Consider the following 26,399-nt stretch of genomic DNA (forward strand, 5'->3'; position numbering starts at 1 on the left):
TCTTAAACTGTTCCAGTGTGTGAATTAATGAAAATGCATAAAGGAAGTGGTTAAATCACCTGATATATACTCTGAATGCCTTTAAATGATCTCAGTTGGTATTATTCTCTGTATGATTACACACACACACATAAAAAGCTGATCTGTTCGTATACTTTTATGGAAGCATCATTAGGATAATAGTATTCTATCCATTTTGAAAATACGTCATCATAGTACATGAATAATAGCTTTTGATAATAGTCAGATATGAATGAAAGAACGAGTTTGCATAAGGAAGGAAAGTACTTTATCCTTAATTTTTTTAGCTGAAAAATTTAATGATCTTCTAGAAGGTGGGTCGCATCAGATAATACTTCTTACAACGGTCCTGTCCCAAATTGAGTAATACTACAGTATTTACCATTCGAACAGCAGTAGGTGTTTATTTGCGCAACTACCTTGTTGCAAGGTATAACAAAATGTGATTGTAACATTCTTCCGGAACATTGCTAGCGAAAGAGAATAATTTTCTTTAGAATGTTCGACATAAAATCCTTTGTACATCTAAAGATATTAGCGGCTTGTTACGTAAAAGAATATTTTTGCTCAATTTTTCATCCTACAAACATGCTAACGACCATAGAAGACGTAATTTACATATATGATAATTTGACACTTCACAGTTGAGGGTTTGACACTTCACGGCTTCGATGCAATTAATGAGTTGCATCGAAAAGCAACTGGCCACAACTGAGATCCTAGACGGAAGGAGATGGATTTCCTGGCGAGTTACGGGTTTTTAAGCCCGCAGAGTATGCAAATTGGCTTGTATTTATATAGACATAATACACAATAGCGTAGTATGGTCCAAGTTTTTGATGCACCTAAAACACTACAGCAGCAACAACAACCCTCAAAAGGAAAGAGTAGATGTAGCTAAAATTCATCGTGCCAACTTGAGATTTCCTTGGGACTGCTAAAACATTGGAGCTAATTCAGGTGACACCTGATAATATCCTTCTAACCGATACCAATTCATTTTTAGGCTTATTTGGGTATATATGCATAGAGTGCCTATTGTTTTCACCATGTCCGTGTATCTGTCTGTTCTTTTGTCCATATGTAATAAATCATGTAATTTTATATTTGGGTCTTTTAGAAAAACTCGTCGAGCCATCCAAATTTAATTTAAATCAGACCACTAGAAATCTGAAGTTATTATTTATTTTGTTATTATTATTTTTTTTTGTACATAGCACATAGGCTATCCATGAACATTATATTATACTTTAGCTGAGGCACTGGATATCAGTTGTCGTGCAGAAATTGGAGGAATGAATGGTTTATATGAGCAGAAACTAAATGTTCTCTGTTCGCGCAAAAGAGTCGCTGTTTTTTTCGTTCGGTTTTGTTATTAAAAAACGAACTAAATACGTATGTTATACGTTATTGAATATGTTAGTAAATAATATTTCTTTAGTGAAATTTCTAATATAATAAGCAACTAGTAAATATTTATTTAGTGTTTTCATATATTAATCACAGCAGAAACGTTACAGTTAAAATGCGTGTTATATTTCAATTGTCATTAAAACCTGTGACGAAATTAGTAAATACATTACGAAAATTGATAGTATACTACGATTTTTTCATTTCTTGTTGTAATAGGGTTTTATGAGTATCAGCGACTAAGGCCAATTGCACTGTATATACTGTCTGTAAGTTGTGTCTTATTAAGCGCAAGCTGTGTTGTAATTAACTTAGGTTTGTCAGTATTGGCTGAAGGACAGCTGTGAGAAATATTAAACAGATGTGAGTGTCGGCATGTATGATCCTCATTTATTAAAATCTGTTGATCCTAATGAGAAGTACGTCATTGCAGACGGATGCCATCATTCATTATACAGTATAACTTATTTTATTATGACAGCCTTTTTAAGTTTTTTTTTGGTAGTTGTATGCGATCCTGTATGTTTACTTGCTGTTGACATCAACTTAAATTAAAAATACTTCAGTGATTTCTTTCCACGTGCTTCAGCTGCTGTCCGAAGAAAGTAAATCGATTTTTGTCTTCCAGATACTCGCTAAACTGGCTCGCTTTGCTAAAACTTTCTACTTTAATAATTTCCGTTTTGGATTGTGTGTACCATCTAGCTGCAGTCTGGAGGATCTTCAGAAATTAGTTACACCGTGTAAGTATAAGTTGTATTTATTATACCCTCTTGTTTTTTATTTATGCGTCTGCTTTTTCATCTTACAATGAAATATTTAATAAGTCTTACTTTCTGCCCTCATATTCCAGGAAGAATAATCTTTTTGAAGATTATTCTTCCAGGAAGAATAATCTGGTAACGATAGATCACCTAAGTTCTAGGGATGTCTGATTATTTGCCACTACGATTTTCTACTTAGAGATGTTCCATAGATATGTTAATCGAAAAGTAAAACTATGAACAGCGTCAAATTACTATCTATTTTAAGAATACATAGGTTGGGGATAACATACCTAGACTCAGGGTGCATAGGTTGTGGGTAAAAAGTCCGACAAAACGCAAAGAACATGTTTAACAAGGCTGCCATATAACATATGTATTTATTAGTAACGAAAAAAACGCACAATACTGCTTTATATTATAAGTTATGTTTTTAATTAAAATAAATAATGTATAATTTATTTAATATATTATATATGTTATTTATATATATTTATTTATTTATTTTAGCAAACAAAGCTAAAATTTTATCAGTGCAGGAACAAGGGAGAATAAAATAACATATCTACCAGTTCCAACGAGTTTGGGTTGCTCACCATGACTTGGAATCTCTAATTCCTCCATATTTTTAATATATGGAGGAATTCATAGTTCAGCTGGACACTTACTAACCAATGCGTCGTCATTTATTCCCTCCACTGGAATAATTGTTCCTTCGTCAGAATTCTGCCCAAAGATGCTCGGATGTCTTTCTTCATGCGGTAATGTTTCTGGCCATTGATGCCATTTATAGAACTCATTGCATGGAAGACCTTCCTGAACTTCAAATAATTGAACAATATAGTTTTTACTTCATATCTAGTATCGTGTTGGCATATCTGAAGGCACTGTTTCTGTAAATATGTCAATACGATTCTTCCCCTCCCCCTAGAGGTACAATTCAACAGTAAATACGTTAGAACAGAGTTCCTTAGTGTTTGATAGTATATCAACATGGATCCCCGTTGTCCATGCCTTTCAAATGCAGTTAGTTGATACCACGTAGGAAGTTTGGATTTTGATATTGTCAACCTATATTGCCCACAAAAGTCCCTGTCTGAAAAAAAAAAAAAGAAGAAGAAGAAGCTGTTATTAGTACAGTAATTATACAGATGCATCTATCATATAATAGTTCCAACAAGAAAATTCAGGATTGTCTGAATGACAAAATGAAATACCGAATACTGAAAGATATATAGAATTTATTTAAGTACTAAAAGTATTTAAGTTAATTAAAACTGTTTATTTACCGCACCTGGTTCTGGACCTTTTCTTTTATTGTTTAAATTAATATACTTTTCAGCTAAGCTTTATAATGTTTTTACTATCAGATGTTTACGAATTATGTATTAATAAATGAATATTTAAAAAAATAATAATGCAGTCTGCCTCGTATCAATATTTTCCCCATATTTCAGTTACAAGTGCTGTCAAACTCAGTGCCCAAGTATCGTACTGTGAAGCCAGAGGAGACACTATTTACACACCAGCGCAGATTGCTATAATGTAAGTCTTTTCACAATATTCTAAAGTTTATTTTGTAATACAGGGCGTCCAAAAAGTCTGGAACCAATGGGATGTTCACTACGTATGCTTACTTTACAATATGTGTCAACGTGTCCACCCTGACTATCCATGCATTTTCTCAGCCGGTGTATCATGTCTGTTTGGATTCACCTCAGCATATTGGGATCGACAGCAGTACAAGCCTTGATAATTCTCTCCCTAAGATGACGAAGAACTCGGATTTTTACAGCATACGCCTGCGCCTTCAGGAATCTCTAAAGTCCAGCGAGTTAAAGTCAGGTGATCGTAGTGCCCACTCCATGGTCCTCTCCTCCCAATCCATCGATGAGGAAACCATTGGTTCCAGACTTTTCAGATACCCTGTACATTTAATGCTTGCAGTTTATATTTTCTTTAAGTTCGCATAAGGGAATCGAAAACTAAAATTCGAATGTTGAGGTTGGTTTTTTGTTAACATGCACTACCTTTGAAGCTATCAATGACCTTAGCTGGACTCGAATTCCAATATTTGGAGGAGGGTGTGCCCCATGAAAATTGGATCCTTCCGTGATATTGGATCCTTCTTTATATTTATTAAATGTTGAAAATAAACATGGTGTAATCAATTAATGGTTTTTATGAGATTAAAACAGTTATACCTCGTTGAAGAGATAGTTGCAACTGCAGCCAGTTATGAAGATGAGGTGCCGACTTCCACCTATACATAAGCGAAAATTAAAATAAGAATTAGAAATAGTTCAGAAATAAATAAATAAATAATCAGAACCCTACATCCACCCGGAAAAGCAAAGTCAATGACATGCACATTGATCTTCGGAGGATATGCGAAGACAGACATTATAGAAAGATGGTTTGTGAAGAAACCTACGCTAAGCTACAATTTTAAAACAATCATTGCCTAATGAACTTATATGCCATGTTTTATAGACATTAAAAGGAAAATTTTAAATAGATTCCAATTATCACCAAATGTTATGTGAAACTCGTACTGTAAAGTGTATATTTTAAATACGGATGGACAAAATAATGGAAACATCTGATATGAAAGTAGTAGTTTTTGTAATGGTTGTATGACGTATTTATAAACAGGCAGTGATGATTTTTTTTTGTGTCTTCCAGGTAGCACTTTGAAGGAAAGATTGTAAAAGTTGTTTATTTAGAGGTGATATAGAAAGCTACATGAAGAAAATGACCGACCTGTCTGAATTCCAAAGAGGTAAAATTGTTGCATCTTTAGCAGGGGCAGCGGTGACTAAAACTGCTGATTTGTTTAATGCACCCAGAGCAACTGTATCGAAATGTATGTATGTACGTATCTATATAAGTCATAGGTTTGGCGGTACCGGGAACGTTTGTTCAACTTCAACATGTAAATCTCTAGTTTTCATACTAGACACTGTGAATTTATAATTTCGTAGAGGCACAACCAAAATGCCTCCACAGCAACCTGTCCCGTCCGCGTGGAGCGGGCCTCAACAACTAGCCCTGTTGGTCCTCATAATAATCCATCCTCAAGCCTGGGGTGGATCCTCAATCCACTCGTACTCAGGAGAGAGAGAGAGAGAGAGAGAGAGAGAGACTGTATTGAAAGTGATGTCTGCATTCACCAAGAATGGAAAAGCAAAATCTGATAGGACAAATTGTGGCAGAAAATCGAAGCTGACTGAAAGAGACCAGCAGACACTGAAAAGGACTGTAGCCCGAAAACATAAAACTACTGTTTCAAAAATGACTGCGGAATTTAAGGTGTGAATCTTAGTAATCCAGTATCTAGTGAAAAAGTTCAGTGAGAATGCCATAGAACTGAAATTTATGGCAAAGCCACTATTGTCAAGCTATTCATTACTGATGGTAATGCTAGAAAGAGGATGCAATGGTAAGGAGCACAAAAGCTATAACTCTCTGTGATTACAAATATGTCATATTTTCAGACGAATCATCATTCACACTTTTTCCAACTTTGATTGTCTTGTGCCAACCGTCAGACATGAAGAAGGATCAACAATAGTTTGGGGCAGCAATATCTTGGTATTCTTTAGGCTCTATCATCACCCGGAATGCGGGTTACTGCCACTGATTTCTTAAATATTCTGAGTGACTAGGCTCATTCCATGGTATTAACATTGTTTCCGCAAACGATGACATGTTTCAAGATGATAATCTCCAATACACGCGGCGAGATGTGTCCAATCTTGGTTTGAGGAGCATGGAACTGAGGCTATACATCTTTCTCGCTTGCACAATCACCAGACTTAAACATATTGAGCATATTTGGAGAGTGAGAAACAGATTTCCTCCACCTTTCTCATCCAAGGAGCTTGAAACGTCGTCTATGACGAATGGTCCAATATTCCTCTTAAGTTCAAAATTTATTGGAATCTATTCTACGTAGAATACGAACTGTTTTAAAATCGAAGGGTGGCCTAACACCATGTTAGTGCTACCTGTAACTCTTATCACAGGTGTTTCCATTCTTTTGTTCACCCCTGTACATGGGTGTAAATATCTCAGAACATGTTATGTATCCGTATGTGAAATCTTGTTTATTGCTCTCCTAGTATATGAATACTGCGTGGGAGACAATATAATTTATTTGCTGAATAAATAATAAAAATAATAAAAGAGGGGTTTTCTGTTTGAAGTTGGAAAATTGTTACCGGAAAGAAGCTAGCTTGACTCATGGGCAACTGTAGGCCTCACCAGAGAAGAAAACCTAAAAAGAAAAAGTTTCATTCATTTATTTATTTCTGAAAACTATCAAATTCTTATTTTAATTTTCGCTTGTATGTATAAGTGGCAGATGATATCTCATCTCCAGACTGGTCGCAGTTTCAAATATCTCTTCAACGTGGTATAATAGTAATTTAATCTCATGAAAATAATTTCTTTGCATTTCCTAACTGAACTTTGTAACATTTTCCAGTTCGAGATATTGATTTGTTGAATGATCATAACTTCCTGTTAAAAGGAAAATTTTAAAACAGTTCGTTTGGATTTAAAAACCAGTTTATTAAACTCAATGGTGTTTAAGGTCATTTCAGTGTACTGCCTTTTCCACAGAGTCGCTCTCGAGAAAAAGTAATTCAAATGCCCTTGAAATCAGCCTGTTTATTAAACGTGATATTTGTTTAAAATGTAGAGCTTTAATTTATTCCTTTTAACCAGTAATCGGTACCCAGGTCATATCATTTAGAATATCGGTAATTCTACTAAAGTTTCTACGTGACTAAAACGCACAATCAGCAATTCAAGGCACACGATCACATTACGAAGCAATGAACGTTGGCCAGTTCACTGGAGTGTAACAGACTGCACTGTTGCTCAATTTTCCTTAAGAAATAAGCAAAATCAACCGCTAGTCACTATTATAGAAGCAATGGTGAAACTTTGTATCGATGAACCCAATCAATGGTGAAACTTTGTATCGAAGAGTCCAATGCCTTTCTTAGTTCGTTGATACGATAGGTGATATAAACAGATACAACAGATATGTACGAAAGTTGATCTGAACAGTTTTTTAAAATTACAAATAAAATAGTGTAACTTATTTATTTATGGTATTCACTTTAAAGAATCAATATTGGTGAAAGACTATTAAAAGTGATTGTTAAAAATATGAAGGAAATAATTTAGAATAAAAGAAATCTCCAGAAAATTTGCACATTATTCCGAAACTTCGAAAACTGAAAAGATTGGAGAACATTGTTAACTGTTTAAAAGATAATGATGTATTCAGAAGTTCGTCTTTGTCTGATGTGTGTATTCAAAGCGAAAGGAGCAAAAACTCTTAACTATAAAATTGTTAAAAAGTTAGTTATCGCCATTAATAAAATTGTGACCATAAAAGATCTTTAATTTAATATAAAGAGTCATCCAGGAGTGTGTCATGCAACTGAATCCTTAGAAAATGTTGAGATTGTTGGGACCCTTACGATGAGCACAACGATTACAATCTCTTTCCATCCACACCGTTAGAAAAGGCCTGGGTTCGATCCCATATAGACGAAAGAAAGTTTTATAGACTTTTTTCCCCACACTCTGGCCAAGATAATCGGTCTCGAGAGAGGTAAGCAGGAAACTCAGGTTTTTCATTTAGAAAAAGAGGACTTTTGAGGAAAAAGAGGCCAAAATAATATATTTAAACTTTTTTGGCAATTGCAAAAACTGAGTTTGGAAGGTACTTACATCACTGACAAGAACGGTGGAATTGCTTGGAGGGTGGGAGGAGACACCTAGTCGATTCTTTTTAATTATCCCTACTTTGAGATAGAGTAGTTTCTTTTCTAAATTTGGTTTATACAATATATTTATAAGATAGTTGGTATATAAACTGGCTAATAAATATTTTAACTTCAAAGTTTCAAATTATTACGTTATTCTTCACAGTTCTAAAGTATTTGTTTTAATTTTTTAGTTCCCTTTATAGTTTTCTTGTTGTGATAGCCATTCTTGGTACTCTACTGGACTGGATAAGCACTTATAAGAAAATATCAGAAAAGAGTAAGTTACCTATTTTTGTTTGATTTGTATGTGTGTGGAAATTGAGAATATATGTTCTCAATATGTATATACATTGTTAAATAATACATATTCTGTACTACATGTGCAAAATAGACAGTATGCAGAGTAAGAAAGATTATGTAATGTAATTAACGTTTTTTTTCCTTAGGTAACTGTTTTTTTATCCTGCGCTGTTTCTCCATTACTGCTAATACCAGGAAAATATTTAGCACTACAGATGACAACCGATTTTCCTGCATTCATGGGCTACGCGCCATCTCTGTGAGCTGGATCGTTATCATCCACACCTATTATTACTTCCGCTTACCAATGCTAAGTAAAGGACTTATTTTCTTTCTGTTTAAACGAAATTACAGCTAAATAAGAACTATCTATGATGTATTTTCGTTGTAAATGAGCTAACGATGACTCTTCTTTTAACAGCTTTTATAAGTGAGAATTAATACTATTTAGCTGCCAAACGGCTTCTACACAATGGTTAAAAGCCACCTTATCTCAATATTTCTTTTATCATTTCGTGTGTGTAGATCACAACCACCAACAATCTCAAAAGCCTGCCCAACATAGTAGCGATAATAAAATATGTGAAGAAGGACACTGAAGTTAAGCTCTACCGGTCTAATGAACTTCGATAAGGACATGGACCGCTGCTGCGAGGCGAAAGCGTGCTTTACTGTTGGAAACCTTCTTTACTGCCACGTCTTACTGGAAAGTAATTTTCTTCGATGAAGGTGCCATATACCGCAACTTCTATTCCCTAAGTGCAATGATCAGATTTCTTATGTCTACCAAAGCAGTAACCAACAACATTATGTTGAAAAATGGACTAATATCTCCAGCTGACCGTAAGTGAACCTGCAGATGCTGTTGCACCTACATATTTTGCTCTAGCTGTGCGAAACTAGCTGAAAGGGCATTTCTGCGTTGATAAATTCGCTATGCTTCACCAGTATTCCGTGACCACTGACCTGTCCGCTCCTCTCCCATTTTACCAAGCACTCCAGGGGCCTTATCACGCCCAACAACGCATCGTGAAATTTATCGAGGACAAAACTGTTTCCCCTGGCTAATGGACAGCTGACGCATCCAGTACTGTTTAAACCTCGTGGTATCTATGTGGACATGTTGGAGCCATATGCGAGAAGAAATATAGCGGCCTTTGGTCCATTCTTCATATAATATCTTCGTACGGCTGTTACTGACTGGACATTCTCCTGCTTGAAACGAGTTTTTCTACTTTTTATTGACACCGCAGCTTGTAATACTTTTTTGAAACATGCATTAATATTTATTGATCATTGACAGGGAATATTAATATTTAATGAATATTAATAGGAAATAACCTCAAGTTTGCTGAAGGAAATATACTAGTGTATTTTTAATTAATTTTAAATACTAGTAGGACACATATAAAGGATGTAAACCATAATGAAAAACAATATTCATTTTGTGTGTAGCCAGTAGTATTGTAAATAAATGAAACGAATTTGGTCAACTAATGCTGATAAAGTAGAACTAACGTAGACAGCGCCATCCAGAGATAAGAAAAGAAGGATTTCATTATGATGAACACAAGTATGTCCAGGAAAGATAGTGAAGGTCGAAAGGAAAGTGGGGAAAGTCGTGTTTCTTATCAAAAGTTGAATTTTGATAAGATTGTTATCGGAGTCAGATCAAATTTAGATGGATTCGGGTCTGTGTGGGTGTGAGAGGATTTGTGGTAAAGGGAAGATGATAATGGGGAGGAGGAGGGTATGTTACAGGAGAAGCGATTCTGAGGAGTACGGCAAAAATTTCTTTAGGCAATTTGAATGGGCAAGCAAATGTGATTCCTTATTATGGCGACTTTAATTTACCTCTTATAGATTGGAAGTTGTGGACTGGAAATACACCATACGGTAACAGTTGTTTGAAATATCTAAGTGGTTGTTATTTATTCCAGTGCATCAAGAGCTTTAATGGTCCCGACTGCATCCAAACTATATCCAAAATTTAATAGTACGGGAACCAATAGCGGATAGTGACCAGAGGGTTATACAATGGATTTTCAAAGAGGTTTCTACAAAAACGAAAAGGAGAGAGTTTAAATTTCAAGCGAGAAAGAGAGGATTATAATGAATTGATGTAGCCGCAAACTCAACCGTTCCAGTGAAGAAATACCACAAAAGATGCCGAAATGGATGAAAATAGGTTTAATTGAACAAATAAAAGAAAAAAAAATGGGACAGTGAGAACTGTTGCGAGATACAAATTTATAAGTACTGTAAGCATACAATACATACTTAATAAATATTCGGGGCTAAAGCCTGAGACTGTGGGAAAATTTACACACACACACACATGTTTGTGCAAATGCATCATGCCTATACTCAGTAAATTAACTGAAGTTGTTATAGTGGAATCGTTTCATTGATTATCATATTGTAAATATTTTCACGAATTGCCCATTCGGTTATACTTTGAATAAGTAATGCTGCCCCAATAGAGAAGACTATTGTTACTTATTCTCAATATACACCACCACCACCACCCAGACGGCCGTTTCAGGGCCAAATAGAAGGGCTGTCTGGGTGGTAGTATCCACTAAGAATAAGTACAATAGTCTTCTCTATTGGGGAAGCGTTACTTATTCGAGGTATAACTGAATAGAAAGTATTCACAATATGAGATATAACGAAATGATGTCACTATAATAACTTCGGTTAATTTACTACGTATAGCCTTGATACATTTGCACATAGGTTTACACACATGGATTCCCCTTTTTCTGATATTCCTTTATTCTGTAATGGAATAAAGCAGGAGAAAGCAGAGTACGAGAAATCTTCAGCAAAGAGAGCTCAGAATGGGGCATTGAGTTGTACTCGTAGCGAATACAAAATAAGAAAAGAGTATATCACTTAGGTCTCTTAATCTCTTATGTGATTGAAAAGTGCCTACATCTATTCAACTGGACGAGTTAAATAGATACTGTGTAACGATATTTACCGTTGAAAAGCCCGTTCCTAACCAACCATGGAACAGTGACAAGTAGTGAGTGAGATTGCTGTTCTTTAATAATCTCAGAAGCGTATCAGAAAAGTTATTTGAAAATCATCCATTTAGAAATATTAATGAAATCATCATTACACACTTACCCTGGATGAACCACCATTAGCGCATCTGAAGTCTAATCTTCTTAGACCTCAGATGCGCTAATGTTCTTCCCAGTCCACAAAAGAGGATCGAAAGAGGTGATGTAAAATGGTAGACTAGTGAGCTTGACGTTTGTTGTTGGTAAGGGCAGGAGTCTTTGGTTAAGGCTACAATAGAGGACCATCTCAACAGGAATAGGTTACAGTAACAAGAGTTTGTGAAGGGAAGTTTGTGTTTCTTGCATATTATGATGAAATCATAATATGCAAGAAACACAAATGTAGAATGTAGTTATAAATGCACAGTCTTCAGAGCGGCCAAGTGTAACAAGTGAAGTCCCTGGAAACCCTAATATTCTGATATTCCTTACAGATATTGACAAGGGGAAAATGTCAAAGGCGATTTAAAGGTAGAAAGGGCTATCAACGACAAGAACTGAGCCATGTTGCAGATATGGTCCGAAAAATGATTCTGAATGTAAGTACAGTATTGTAAATGTAATCGTTTTGTACTTGGGCAACAGAAATCCAGGAGTTGGGGATTATTACGGAGATAGAGGAGAAAAAGTGGTTCAGGATAAAAAGACTTAGGAATCTGATACAACCAGATATCAAATTTATCATGCAGTATTAAAGTGGACCATGGCGGCACATAATGTCTTTCCTGTCAGATATATGAAATCTTTATCAGTAGAGAGAATGATGTCATTGTCTGTATAAGATGATGGTGAAGCTCTACTTTTGATCAGGTCTGGAGATTGCACAAAAACGAAGCATAGAAATTTTAGAGCGAACCAAAAAAAGTGGTGACTAAATTGATTGGGGGTATCGGCTTAGAGGTTGAACATTTCAAAGTTTGGGAAGCTGGAATCTTAGCAAAGAACTGATTGAAATGTATAGTCTTCCGAGAATGAAAGTAAGATAAGTGAGTGCGGTGATACTTTTTTACCTTGACTAGTAGGTGAGACAAGAACCACGAATTTCAAATATGAAATTTTAGCGAGCAACAGAAGATTGAATCTCATGAAGTTTATGTTTGGGGAGCGTATTGCAAGTCATTGGAACAAATTGTCACCGAAGTCTTCTAAAATTTAGAGCGGAACCGTGCTTTGAACTTTGGTAGGCTTGATAGTAAGCAGGTGATCACTTTTTGATGATGAGGAAAATATAAATGGCTGACCGGAAAGTATTTGACAGATGCAGAAAGAGTCTGCTTTCCTGTATTATTTGGATATTCTAATATAATACCGTTAAAATCAATAAAATTTGCTCCAATTATATTGTTTTAATGGACAGTATAGACACTTTCTATTATACCATACGTAATTTTTCTAGTGTTACTTTGCATGATATAATTAGTACTGCTTTTCTACCATTTTTTTTTTTGCAGAAAACACCTTTAATTTAATAGAGTTAATGAAAAATCCTCTACTTCAAGCCCTAATGAATGCCTCTGTTGTTGTTGATACCTTCTTTGTAATTGGGTAAGCTTGAATTTTATTTAAATAAATTTTTAAAAAATCGCATTTTGAGAAATCTCTATATTGCTACTGTGGTACTCCAATTAACTGAAAAAACGGCTTTCGGGAGAAATACAGCATAATGAAGAGGTTATTTTTCTGCGGAGTAAATTTTTTGTCACATATCGAACAACGATATAACTCTGAATATTAAATGAAAACTGTGCCTGATGCTTAAGCCTATTAAATTCGTTGCAATAATAATCATAATCACATTTTATTTGTTAACTTGGAGTTTATTGAAGAAAATCAGTCCCTATGCAGAAACCAAGAGGAATCTTTCTACAAACAGATAAACACAGACATCATACATCAGTACCTCTACAGTGCCGATTACCTTATTTGGAAAAAGATTTGGAATATTGTTTCTGGAGATGGAACATAGAGGTAGGGCACTGAGCAAGTATTGAATGGAAATCTTTCCCACAGCCATCTTCCAAACGTTGATATGATCACGCTTAGCTGAGTACAGATTTTCGATTTTAGGTGTTGTATTCAATTGGTAATGTAAGATTGGTGAAACTGTTCTTGCCCAAAACCTAGATACTAGAGTTTCTCAGGAAAGTCAGAGGCCCATCGAACCATTTCTGTGAGTGAAATAAAATATTACAGGCCTAGGTAGCACAGTATTTCCTGACAATCGCTATGTCACTTATTTTGCGCAGTCCAAGTTTTGTGCACCACTGAAAGGAAGGTAATGTTTAGGAATACTGCAGTTGGGTGAGTTGAGAATTACCCTGAGAAAGTTAACTATATTCTTGGATATCAGTGATTTTCTCGGTAGTGCAGGATTTAAGATTTGTTTCGCGATCTTATTACCATTCGGAGTAAAAAAATTACACATTGAGATTTTTCACGATTTGTTGAGAGACCGAAAATTTCTCATCCTGCTAAATCTGTTCAAATAACTTGATGTCAAATAGCTTGCTTGATTATGTACGGTGGTAAACGATAGCATGTGGTGCATTAAGGCACTCATACGCCACCAAACGTATCCGAATGCATGAATGATGCAAGTCTGAATACTTCTAAGTTTTAGCCCGACCTTCGAGTAATCTGTCACTGCTTGTTCGACTCCCGTTAATGACGCGACGAATTTTTATGGGTCTTTTTTCACAACGTGGCTGAGTTTGCAGCAAATCGACCACAGAACTTGTGTGTTCTGCGGTCGATTTGCTCTTTTCTGGAAGGAAAACCCGAGTTTCCGGGAGGTAAAAAAAAACCATGCTATCCTCAATTGAGACTGACTAAACTTTATTTGAAATTTTACTCGCTTATAGATCATGTCAAGTAACACTTCTATGTCGAAGTTTAGCTACCAATCCAACTGCAAGTATCAGAAAGAAAGGAAAAAGTAAAATTTTAATTTCTATAGATGGTGTGCCGGGAAGCTGCTAATGTAAAGACTACTATGGAGAAAACCCGAGGAGTGTTGGTGTGGGAGTAGAGTGTAGAGTGTGTTTAGTGTCAAACGGCACCAGGGGTTTCCCCCATCTCCGCATAGTATACATTGTGGGTGTGGAACAGAACACTGTCAATGCCAGAGGTTTAAAAGTGTATGAGTTTTGTATATGTGTAGTGTCGTGAACCGTGATTCCTCTAGTCATTTAGTCGCTGGGCCCCTAATGGGTTCCAAGGTTGGCCACACTCTGCCCCGTGGAGGCAGACCAGGTACACCAGTATTATAGTTATTTACTCTAGCAGGTCCTGCCACCTAATTTCCTGAGATTTCAGTGGCTAGGACCTAAAAAAAAAAAGAAAAACGCTACAGATAGGGATCAGCCAGTGCGGCTCAAACGGACGGAAAAAGAGATGCGATAAGTAGATTGTACACTTCGAATTGGTTAAAATAAAATAAAACACACAGCTGGCCGTATTCTTAGTAACTTCATTCAGTTGACTACTGTTTATATTTCAATATGAGGAATCCTATGAATGTTTTGCGACTTGTGATCAAGTGTACAAAGACAGCAAGATAAAAGCCAGAGTCCTTAAGAGTTAAGCTGACCTCACACGTGCAACTTGATTTGACATCCCGAAAAGCGAATAGGAAGGCACTGCAGATGTCGATCAGCCATCTGAAGAGAAAGTGTGCCAGTCAAACTACCAGCCACGTCCAAAGAAAAGGTCTGAAATATCTGTCTCATATGAGGGTAGAGAGGGAAAGAGACGCACAGTTCGAGTTGAGTAAAGGATTGAAGAAGCGCTATACTTTGTCTACGTTTAAAAAGAAGTTTTGCTTTGTTAAACTGGAATGCCAGAGTCACCTCCCCATTCCAGAATTTGTACCACGAGTTAGCTTGGTATTGCACTAAAAAGTGAAGGTAAACTGCAGCTATTATCAACCCGCTGCAGGATGGAGCTCAACGATTCATGTTGAAGGAATGGACCATAATCTGCCACGCTGGTTGATCTGTGGGTTGGCGGATCGACCGTATTTAGCAGTCAGGGGTTTCAACCCTGGTCTACTCAAAGAGTCTGTGCTACTGTACTCCCGCCGCTGACCACTCGTCTACGAAAGTATTGCACTACTCGAAAGAAATAGCATTACCATTGTGCGTCCTTCCTCAGAAGAAGCGAACCTTGTTCAAGGTTCGCTTCTTCATTCAGTGAAAACACTTCTTTACCACGAGAAATGGTAAAAACAAATAAATTTTCGTGGTTTTAATGGTAAAAAAATAAAAACTGCTTTAAATGTAGTTGCTAAAACATTGATGATGGCAAAGTGGATAGCTACTTTTGGGCGTCTGGAAGGTATGGATGATTGAGAATATTTTCTTTTTTCTTTTTCTTGGCAGATGCAGAAAAAGCCCGTTCCTTGCATCTCATAGTTATACAATAGTACTAAGTGCCACCATATTGTTATTTTTTTTATTTTTAGTAATTAATTAAACTCCCAATTAATTTTTTTATATAGAGCGCATATTTTTAAGAAAATAATTGCCGATGAGATAGTGCATGCCCAGTGTAAACAGCTTAGACTGCATCGATATTTGTGAAGTAAAAAGTTAATCCTTTCATTTTAGGGGGTTTCTACTGTCCTACACAACGTTGGTAAAGTCCCGAATTAAAAAGGAGCCTTTCAACTTATTTCTATACGTTATTCAGCGCTATTTGAGGTAAGGTATTATTTTAGAAGACATTCAACTAATACCTTTATTTAAAAAAATATCACATTGTCTGTGGTTTCCTGCTTTCCTACCTTCCTTCTTCCTTTTTCTTTTTGGTAGTGGAGCTCCATATTAATTATATTCTCTTTCAGTAGGCTGATATATTTTAAAGAATTCACGTTCCAGCAATACGAAATACTCGTTATGCATGTTATGTACGTAGGGTGTAGGCAAACATTTTACGGTTTTGCTAGATTTATACGCACTGATATTTTTTTTTTTTTTTTTTTTTTTTAAACTGGCATGTGTTAGGTCGATAGCTTGACATTCTCAATGAATGATTTCATTCATTTCTTCTGATCATAACTAACTGACGCTACCGGAAGTCAAACTTTACACAAGAGGCTTAATGTTTTTTATTTTGAACTCATTTTAGGTAAGCTAATAATTAGCATTAGCATTAGTAGAGGCATTTGATGCAAGAAAGCAAGCTTATGCAGCATCAGCCAAAAAAAAAAAAAAAAAAAAACCCCACTTCCACTTCGCCCCTCTGTTCGTTCAAAATACCTGTCCAGCTGAGCCTTAAACTTATTTAGGCTATCAACCTCCACCACAAGGGATGGGAGTCTGTTCCACCAACCAAACACCCGCTGGCTAAAGACAAATTTCCGCACGTCTATCCTACATCAGTCTTTCCTCAATTTGAATTTATGCCCTCTGAGGTGATTATTCTGAGCGAGAGGAAGAATCCCATCAGCATTGAGCATGCTCAAACCATTCAAGGATTTATACACCTCTATCAGATCAACTCGCTGGTGCCTAGTCTCCAGACACTGTAATTTTCAAAACTTAAGCCTTTCTTCGTAAGGCACCCCTTTGTTCCATTCACTAATCTTGTTTCCCTTCTCTGTACTCGTTCCAGCAGCTCCAGAAATGAGGCCTCCAGATCTGTATACAGTACTCGAGGTGTGGCCTGACCATTGCCTTATACAAGGGAATAATCACCTCCTTATCCCTGCTAGAAAAATTCCTATATATCATTGACAATACATCATGAGCTACTCTTGCAGCCCGTCTGCACTGCTCAGAGAACTTCATATCTGCCTGCACAACCACCCCCAGGTCCCTTTCATTCTCTACCACTGTCAGTGTAGTACCACAGAGTTGATAAGTTTCTCTGGGGTTGCTGTTTCCCATGTGTAGTATTTTACATTTGTCAATGTTAAACTTCATTTGCCACCTCTCAGCCCATCTGCTCAACCTTTCCAGATCCTGTTGCAGCAGCATAGTGTCAGTAGTGTCCTTGACAACCGTGCCTACCTTTGTATCGTCTGCAAACTTGGACATTAAGCTTGATATACCATCATCAATATCATTTATGAATACAGAAAACAATAATGGACCAAACACTGAACCCTGAGGGACTTCACTAATAACATTAGTCCACGACGAGCAGTGTCCATTGATTACCACTCTCTGTCTTCTCCCCCTCAGCCACCCCTTTATCCACAGCAGGAATTTGCCTCCAATGTCACACTGCTCCAATTCGTGCAGCAGTCTTCCATGTGCAACAGTATCAAAAACCTTTCTAAGATCCAAGTATATAATATCAAAGTTATTCCCTGCATCCAGTTCCTTTGTGACTGCATCATAGTATCCAATCAAATTGGTCAGGCAAGACTTCCCCTTAACAAAACCATGCTGTGTCCGAGCTATAACTGAAGTCTTGTCCAAATGATCCTGCAGTGCCTCTTTAACTAGTGCCCCCATTAATTTTCCTGGAACAGAAGTTAAGCTCACAGGTCTATAATTACTTGTGTCAGCCTTTGATCCCCCTTTGTGAATTGGGGTCACATTTGCACATCTCCAGTCTATGGGTACCTCCCCTGAGTCCAAGGAAGCTCTCATAATTATGGCTAAGGGTTTGCTTACTTCCTCTGCTGCCTCCTTTAATATAACTGGATAGATCCGATCCACCCCGGGTGCCTTTCTTGTGTTTATCTTCAACAATTTCTCCTCCACTTTACTCTCAGTTATTACAAGATTCTGTAGCTTACTGCTAGAGTTGAATACACCTCTGGCATTCCCCTCGCTAAATAACTCCTCATGTGTGAATGTCGATGCAAAATATTCATTTAGTTTGTTAGCTACCTGAGCAGGATCATCAACAGTTGACCGATCGATATCAAGTGGACCAATCTGATTCATGCCCTTCCTTCTAGAGTTTACATAAGTAAAGAACTCTTTGGTGTTTTTCTTTGCATCCCTTGCCAAAGATTTCTCGTAATCTTCCTTCGCCTGCCTAACCTCCTTTGTAACTTGGTTACAGATCAACTTGTATCTATCATAGGCTTCTGTGTCATGTGTTAATTTGTATGTATCCCATCCATGTTTCTTCTCTGCCATATGCCTCATCAGTTCATCTGACATCCATTTAGGCCTAAACCTTGAACAATATTTCTTAGTTGGTATGTAAAGCCTAGTAGCTTCCAAGATAAGTTCTTTGAATGCTTCCCATTTTGCATTTGCTGTTAGTAACATCATCAGTTGGTCCCACTGTATAGAATTTAAATACTTTCTCAGTCCATCGTAGTCGCCTTTAGGAAAGCAATAACCCTTCCCTTTACCCCTAATGGTAGTTACCTCTTTGAGTAAATCCCACTTCAGCACACTGTTGATCACTGCCACCTAGTGGTTCATTTATCTGCAGATTCTTAATGCATGAAGAATCACTGCTGATAATCAAATCAAGAGTATTCCTCCCTCTAGTTGCCTCCCGAACATGCTGATGTAGAAAACAATCATACAATAAATCCACAAAAGCCTTGCTAGTGTGTGAGGGACCAGCCCCCAAATTCCAGTCAATATCTGGGAAATTAAAATCTCCCATTATAAGACTCTCTGATTTACTGGCCCACTCTATTTCCCTGTACAGTTTCTTATTATACTCATCAGAGTCATTAGGCCTATAGCACACTCCTACTCTCAATTTTGATCTCCCAATGCTTATGTCACACCAAACTGACTCAACACTGCACTGTCCAGCGATGTCGACTGGCTTCACTTCCTTGGTTTTTATGTGTTTCTTAACTAATAGCATAACCCCTCCCCCCTTCCTATCCTGTCTATCCTTTCTGTAGACGTTGTACTCCCCAAATTGCAGTTCTGCATCCCTATATATATCTGTGTGACAACACGTCTCTGATATCCCAACAATATCTGCCTTTGATGTTTAAGCAATACCTCAAATTCATCAAATTTATTTACTAAACTCCTAGCATTGGTGTACACGCAAGTATACATGCACCTATTTCTATTCTTAGCTACCCTAACACAACCCATGTGTTTACTTGTACCGCAATGACTCCCAGCAGTCTCTGAAATATCCTGCATCTTGTTTTTCAGGCTGCTGCTCATTCCAATTGAAGCAGTGCAAGAATCTCTTTCACCTCTGCAGTGGCTACTGTTAATCTATTTGTCTTTGTCTCCCCCCCCAAGCTAGCAGTTTTCTGACCCACCTAACACTGCCTCGATAGCATCAGCAAATATTCTTGCACCCTTTCTATTTAAGTGTATCCCATCTCTGTAGAAGCAATCTCTCCTGTTAACAAGTGCAGTCCAGGCTGAAAAAAATTCTACCCCTTGAGCCTTGCACAATCTTCCCAGGGCCAAATTGATCGACAAGGCTCTCATCATATACTCCCTCCTATCGTGTCTGGGCAGAATTGCAGACACTATAATTTACATCGTTGTGCCTGGGGCAAGTGCCCTGGATACCTCTTGTTCCTGTTCTCGTAATCAAGTGCAGTCACATGTTAAAGTTTATTGAAATGACAGTTATAGAGGGTGTTCATGTGGGCCATACTTTCAGGGTCGATTCAGACCTGGAAACAACGAAAAAAGTTCATATATACATGTTTTCGATTTCGGATGGTTACTTATGGCTGTTTGAACTTTAAGAAATGGCTGCGGAGCTTTTTAATGGAAAAAAAATAAATGAAAACTAAATAAAAATAAATACAAATAATACGAATTTGAATAAATTCGTATTATTTATTATCCTAGTATGAATAAAAATTTTACTAGGTATGTGTCAGCTTATTTTTATTTATTATTTTAACCATTGCTAACTTTTCAAATTCATATGGTCATACGATCCGTAACCTTCTGAATTGGGTACATGTTTATATCAATTTTTTTCATTATTTTCAGGGTCTTCAATCAATTCTGAAATACGACCCACATGTTAACATAACAGAAAAAGCAGCTTAGTGGACAAAATCAGCTAACCAGAATTTTAACTTTCCTTTTCAAAAAAATAGGTTTCCTTCCAGTAGTTGGCATGGTTTTGCATTATGCATAAGCCATATTGATCGGATCTGAGGTTCGAGAGTTTGTCTTGAAGCCTATTAATTTACGGAGTAATTGCATAAGAGATTTCTTTACTAAAAACAAAATGTTCTCTTTTAAAATATAATATTGTTTCCGATTTTTTGACAAAGTTGAATAGAAGAAATAAAATGTTTAATTTCTTAACATTTATGATTTAAGTTGGACCCTAAACGTATATGTTTATGGTCCAACTTAAACATGTCTTTTAATCTGGCCCTGGTTGATGGCAAATTAATAAAATTCATCACAATACATGTGGTTGTACCTAAAACTTCCGGGTTGAGTGAAGCGGGTCAAGGTAAACGTTTTGATTTTACTTAATCAAAGCTCTATTTTCTTCATATCTGAATTGTCAAGGACATTCCACGATTTCTCCCTCGTCCTGAATTTACTATTGATAGTAAATCTGCGCTGACGAATGTAAGTCAGTTCTTGTTTCAATGTCGGTTAGTGAACTGTCTGGCACCATTTCATTATAACCGGAAAAACGTGTAACGCGCCACACTGAAATTAATATTTTCCACAGTGAAGTTAATAAAATTTTAACACGTGAAATGATCAAAACCATGATAATAACTGAAGAACAACATGTCAACGTCAAACATTCATTTCACGTTGCTTTTTAGGGCAAAAAATATTAGATCGAATTAATTAATAACACTACACTAATAAAACTACGTGACTTTCATTTTGCACGGTGTTACAGCTTACAATAAGCCACACTGGCAACATTTATGGATTTCATATTGAATCCTGTCGTCGGGCCTAATCAAGAAAAAATGAGAGCCAGAACAAACAGTACTTTGGGGGAGGAGGAATACGAAAATTACTCATATATCATAACTATGGAAGCTAGTAGTTGAATTGTTTGAGAGGTTAGCTTTCTTATTGTGAACTATAATACTTTTGTACTCATTAATTCTTTATGAACGACCACGTAATGTTCTTTCTCAAGGTATTAACATTTTAAATATTTATGATTATGTGTAATCAAAGTCCGTATTCCTTTACCTCTACAGAAGGGTACAGCCTCTTATGCACGTCCGTATAAGCATTGCTCGTGAATCTGCGCACTAACCAAAGAAATAATAAATTTTTAAAAACTCAGTCTGGTTTTATTAATTTCATTCATTCGCATTGAGTCACCGAACAGGAGCTGATCAGAGAGAGAGAGGATGAATAAAATGAGAGTATCAGTTTGGATGGGTCATTACGTAAACTAGATTCTCTTGAATCCAATCACTGAGTTCTCTCTCTCTCTCTCTCTCTCTCTCTCTCTCTCTCTCTCTCTCTCTCTCTCTCTCTCTCTCTCTCTCTCTCTCTCTCTCTCTCTCCACTATTCTGCAATCTGTGGATTTACTTTGAAGACCTCTCCCACAGGACATGTCCTATATATTGTTGGCTGCGCGTTATATGTTTACTTGTTGAGTATTCTTTTGAAAATCTTTCTGTCACTAATCGAAATGATGAGATCCTTTTTATGGAATGAAAGGATACTTTCAGAAGTTTATTTCTGAAAAAATTTCTTATGGGACAGAAAGTTCATGAGGGTATTTGCTCGCTGTCAGTTGTAATTCATACAGCTTAAGTATAGTTCGGCCCAGCATTTGGTAGAAAAATCGAATTCGATTCTCACGAATTTATTGATAATTTTTCCAAGCTGCGCTTGGTTAGTTGTTTAGTTCAAACTCTGCAATATTTTCTTTCATTAGAGTCGCCATTAGCTGGGATAGTGCCATCTAAGGTCGTCGATAAGGAGGGGGGGGGGGAAAGGTGAATAGAGATTAATATGCACTCTTAGATATTTTGAACTTCTTTAAATATTTGATTTTCTTGAAGTTGTTCTAATGCTGTATGCATCTTATTTTTCTGAGGTTTTTGAACTTTACCTATACAGTGACCTATATAGAAATGTTATTTTAGATCAAGTTGTATAATCATATACCAATAATTCAACAGAACATATATATGAGAGGACAATTTCATTATTTTAATCCTCCTATAACCTTCAGGTTATTAGATGTCCTGATTCCAGAGGATTTCCGGAATATCTCTCATATTGTCCCGCGGAGAGCAATATTAGTTAACAATTATTTCATCCTCCCTTTGGTAATTTTCTGAGGATAATTCTTCAGGAGCCAAAAGATGATAAAATAACTGAAGACGAACAAACGTTAGGTTATTTGAAATTGAACTTTTATTGATATTAGTTGCTGTCAGAGGTTCGTTTGGTCCTTTTACAATCCGCATTCTACAGTACTTTTTTATGGAGAAAGTGTTTAAAGGTATTGGATTGATTTGAGGGGTTGAGAAGGGAGAAGAACAGAAAGTAAACGAAAAATGTCAGTGCTTTTACGAAAGACTCTTCCCAACTCAACTCTTAACCCATCTGTTCTATCAGAAGAGTCTAGTTCAAATAACCTTTATATACATTATCTTTAGATCTTGTTTCCGCATTAATTATGTCTCTCATTCCAAACCTTAACCTGTCTAGAGTACCAGCATACCAATAGCCGCAACAGCTTTCCATAGAAACAGTGATCATCTTCGTTTATTTTCTTTATAGCTAGTTTCTATGTTAAAAATTTTCTTCTGATTTCAAACTTTCAAGCCACCCATGCTATTAGAATAGTGAAAACTTCAACAACTCCATAATAAATATCACTCTTCTTTACGCTTGCTCTCTGTGGAAAAAGTTTCTTCTCACCTCCCACTTATCCCCGCTAACATAATGGTAACTGTTGCTGCGTCTTGAGGAAAGAATTCCATGCAGGAGTCTTTCGGTTTTTCTCTCAATGATATTTTGGGCAAGAAAGACCAAACTGTGTTGTTCATTCGAATCCTTCGATCTTGATTTACCTGTGACAAAACACCAGCACACAGTATGGTGTCTTTGGCTCCTCATTGCATTTGGTATCCAAATGTGTGATTTAGTTCAAAGAATACTATCAAGGCATAATGGGGTCAGTTTTTTTTTTTTTTTTTTTTGATTTGGTAGTTGTTGGCGCATCGGCTTCTGTGGCCATATTGCACCTCCCAAGTTTTTTGCAGTACTTTGATCCAAGCCCGAGGCGGGAATCGAACCCGCGACCTTTGGGTTGCCGGGTAGGTGCTATGGGGTCAGTCTTTGTTCCAAACTGTCATCATGCAATAGTTTCCTAATTTGCAGTCCAACAAAGATTCATGTGTGTGTGTGTGTGTGCGCGCGCTATGCTTCATAACAACTAAAGTTAAGGCGAAATTATATTGCTTCTGTCATTGCAGGTATCCTTCGGTCGGTTTACTGTTTGCAGGAAGAAAAATTATGCAACCTTCACCCCATACTGTAGCCACATCGTGAAAAAAGCTTATGAAAATTCTCGTCATTGAAGGATTCCAACTGGGGCCTTTTCCAGTGTTTATAATCATCATCCTCTCCACTGAATGTGGAAGGATGGTGATTGTAAACGCTGTGCTTACCCGCAAGGGCACAAGGATTCCTTTTTTTCAGTTTTGCATCACTTAATCTTGGAATTTTTTTCCTTTAAATAGTTAAAACATTCACTTCTTTGTCCGAAGAATTTATAATTTTTTTTTATTAAGTCGTGCTTTATATGCGATGGAAGAATACGTACGAAGAACGTCGTATGAATATCCATCGATGACGCACGATTGACTTTATTTTTCCTACTGTTTCCAGGAACGATGTGCTAGCCAATCCTTGATAATGCAGCACGGTTCAGTTGCTCGAGAGGTAACATACTGTACTTGGTAATTCCGCCCAGCAAACCAAGTAAAAGCGCCATAACCTTAAATCACCAGCATTTTCCTTATATTTGATTGCATTCAATGTTTGGAACATGCTTTCCTTCATTCCGACACAATTGATTACAGGTTTGAAGGCTTTGTGTTTCCGTTATGCAATAAAACCGCCTTCAAATTTACTTCACATTTACTTTTTCATTGAATGGCCGCCATCAGCTTTCTGTTCAAAATCCTATCCTCTTTCTAAACGATAAATATCTTGTTCCGATAACTAGAAAAGTCTATTCCTAAGTTTTTATATCAAACAACTACCTGTTGCTTTGACAGATTTAAAAAACTAAATAAACAAAAACTTTATATTTAAATAATTTTAAAATAAACTTTAATTATGTATTCGGAGTTCTTTGAGGTTCTACGGAATATAACTTGGATATCCAGTTAGAATGAGTTCTTTCCATTTAGCCCTCGTCGGCAGCACAGTTGGTAGAATTGCTGTCCCCCTCCCACAGACCATCCACCAGAAAATCGACCACTGACCACACTTAATTTACAGACAGTATACGCGAAGCAATATGTCCTTAGTCGCTAATGCTCCTAAAACCCCACTACAACAACTTTCAATATTATCCTTGGATCTAATTGGAAAGAACTCCCCATGTTTGTTATTTAAACGGCAAAAAGCAATATTTAATAACAAACGGATTCGTATTTATTGCAGGATCACACCCTCTTTGTTGGCAGCATTGGCTCTGGTCTTTTTGATCCCTTTGTTAGGCTCAGGACCTCTGTGGAAGGACATCGCTCTGAAGGAAGTGCAGAATTGTTACGATACGTGGTGGAAAAATATATTGTATATTAATAACTTTGTTCCCTATGAAAAAATGGTAAGTTGTAATTGTTTTTGAGACGATTACTCAATTACTTAAATGTCTGCTCTATTGGTTACACTTGTTTATTCTTCTCCGAGTAAAACGCTTCCTTTCATTCAAGAAAAATCGATATAAAAATTCTGATAACTGCCTCTAATTTTGAACAATAAAACCTGACTATCGCATTCTGAGTTTTCCTAAAATAGAAACAAAAGCCTCTGAGAATTTCATGAGCAACAGATTTTTAAATGTGTCTTATAAGATTCTGATTGCTTATAAAGTTATTGTTTTCCAAAATACACTCCGTATAGGAAATTTTATAGAAAATTCATCAGTGCAGAGTTCCAATATAATCTAAAATACGATTTCAGACATTTTAGCTATAGAGACATTGCCACTTGCAGATATTTGATTCTTTTCCAGCATGTGTGTCCCTGGTTCTTTTTGATTAGTTCACCACATCCCTAAAAATTAAATAAATAGAATAAAAATAAATAAATGCAGTGGGATTTATTATTTTCTAGTGTCTCGTCCATACGTGGTATTTAGCTGCAGATATACAGCTTTATCTTTTCTGCATCGTCGCTGTGTGGCCATTGATTAGGTAAGTGAAGAAACATTCGAATATTTCATTGAAATTAAAGTAATTTTAAGTATTAAATATTTCCGGAACTTTTCAAATGACACCTATATCCTGTCTCAATGATAAGAACTCGTTCCATAGTTACTGATTATTTGCTATTTTGTTTATTTCGTAATAGATTACAAGTTACTTCAACAAAATGTCATGAAAAGACCACTAGTGATACGATATCCGTAGTTGAACTTTGCACTCTTTTACGTGTATAATAATCATTTTATTTGATTTTATCTTTTGTGTGCGTAAGCGAGAAAATGAATGAAGTTAATTTTACGTTTAAGAACGTAAAATTATGTATATGTTTTTAGATAAACATTAATCTACATATATGAAAACATCATAACCAAGTTTTATTGCGGAGCCTCATTATACATGGCTACAAATATTGCTTAAAACATCATCCCATCGGAGGCATTCCGAATTCCAGTATTAATTTATGAACAGTGGACGAAAGCTAATCTTCAGACATGTTCGTTATCTCTGTTTGGATCAACTACTTTGGCAGTTCGACATCTTTTGAGCCATCTTTGTAGAGAACCTTTCAGAAAACCTTACAATGAATACTCATCAGGGTTTTGGACTGCGAAGCTGCCACTTTGTTTCAAAAGCTCTGCCGATGTTTCATCCACCAGAATGTTCGCTTAATAATACAGTAACTCTTCAGGTACTCCTCATAAATAATTGGGGGCACTCCTGTTGAAAGATCAC

The 26,399-nt window shown here is 36.5% G+C and overlaps 1 protein-coding gene across 1 annotated transcript in view; it reads left to right on the forward strand.

Annotated features, from left to right (window-relative positions):
• The window catches only part of LOC150087164 (nose resistant to fluoxetine protein 6-like), an 84,408-nt gene that overhangs the window by 21,034 nt on the left and 36,975 nt on the right, over window positions 1-26,399 (forward strand). Inside the window, exons 3-9 of the mRNA XM_090372388.1 lie at window positions 3,619-3,740; window positions 8,176-8,261; window positions 8,431-8,598; window positions 12,807-12,900; window positions 15,963-16,055; window positions 24,901-25,066; window positions 25,576-25,655. Coding sequence (XP_090228514.1) covers window positions 3,619-3,740; window positions 8,176-8,261; window positions 8,431-8,598; window positions 12,807-12,900; window positions 15,963-16,055; window positions 24,901-25,066; window positions 25,576-25,655 — 809 coding nt within the window. The remainder of the gene's footprint in view (window positions 1-3,618; window positions 3,741-8,175; window positions 8,262-8,430; window positions 8,599-12,806; window positions 12,901-15,962; window positions 16,056-24,900; window positions 25,067-25,575; window positions 25,656-26,399) is intronic.

This window comes from Mastigoproctus giganteus, chromosome 4 (assembly GCF_048544385.1).
Source record: "Mastigoproctus giganteus isolate SK-2022 chromosome 4, ASM4854438v1, whole genome shotgun sequence".
Lineage (NCBI taxonomy): Eukaryota > Metazoa > Arthropoda > Arachnida > Uropygi > Thelyphonidae > Mastigoproctus > Mastigoproctus giganteus.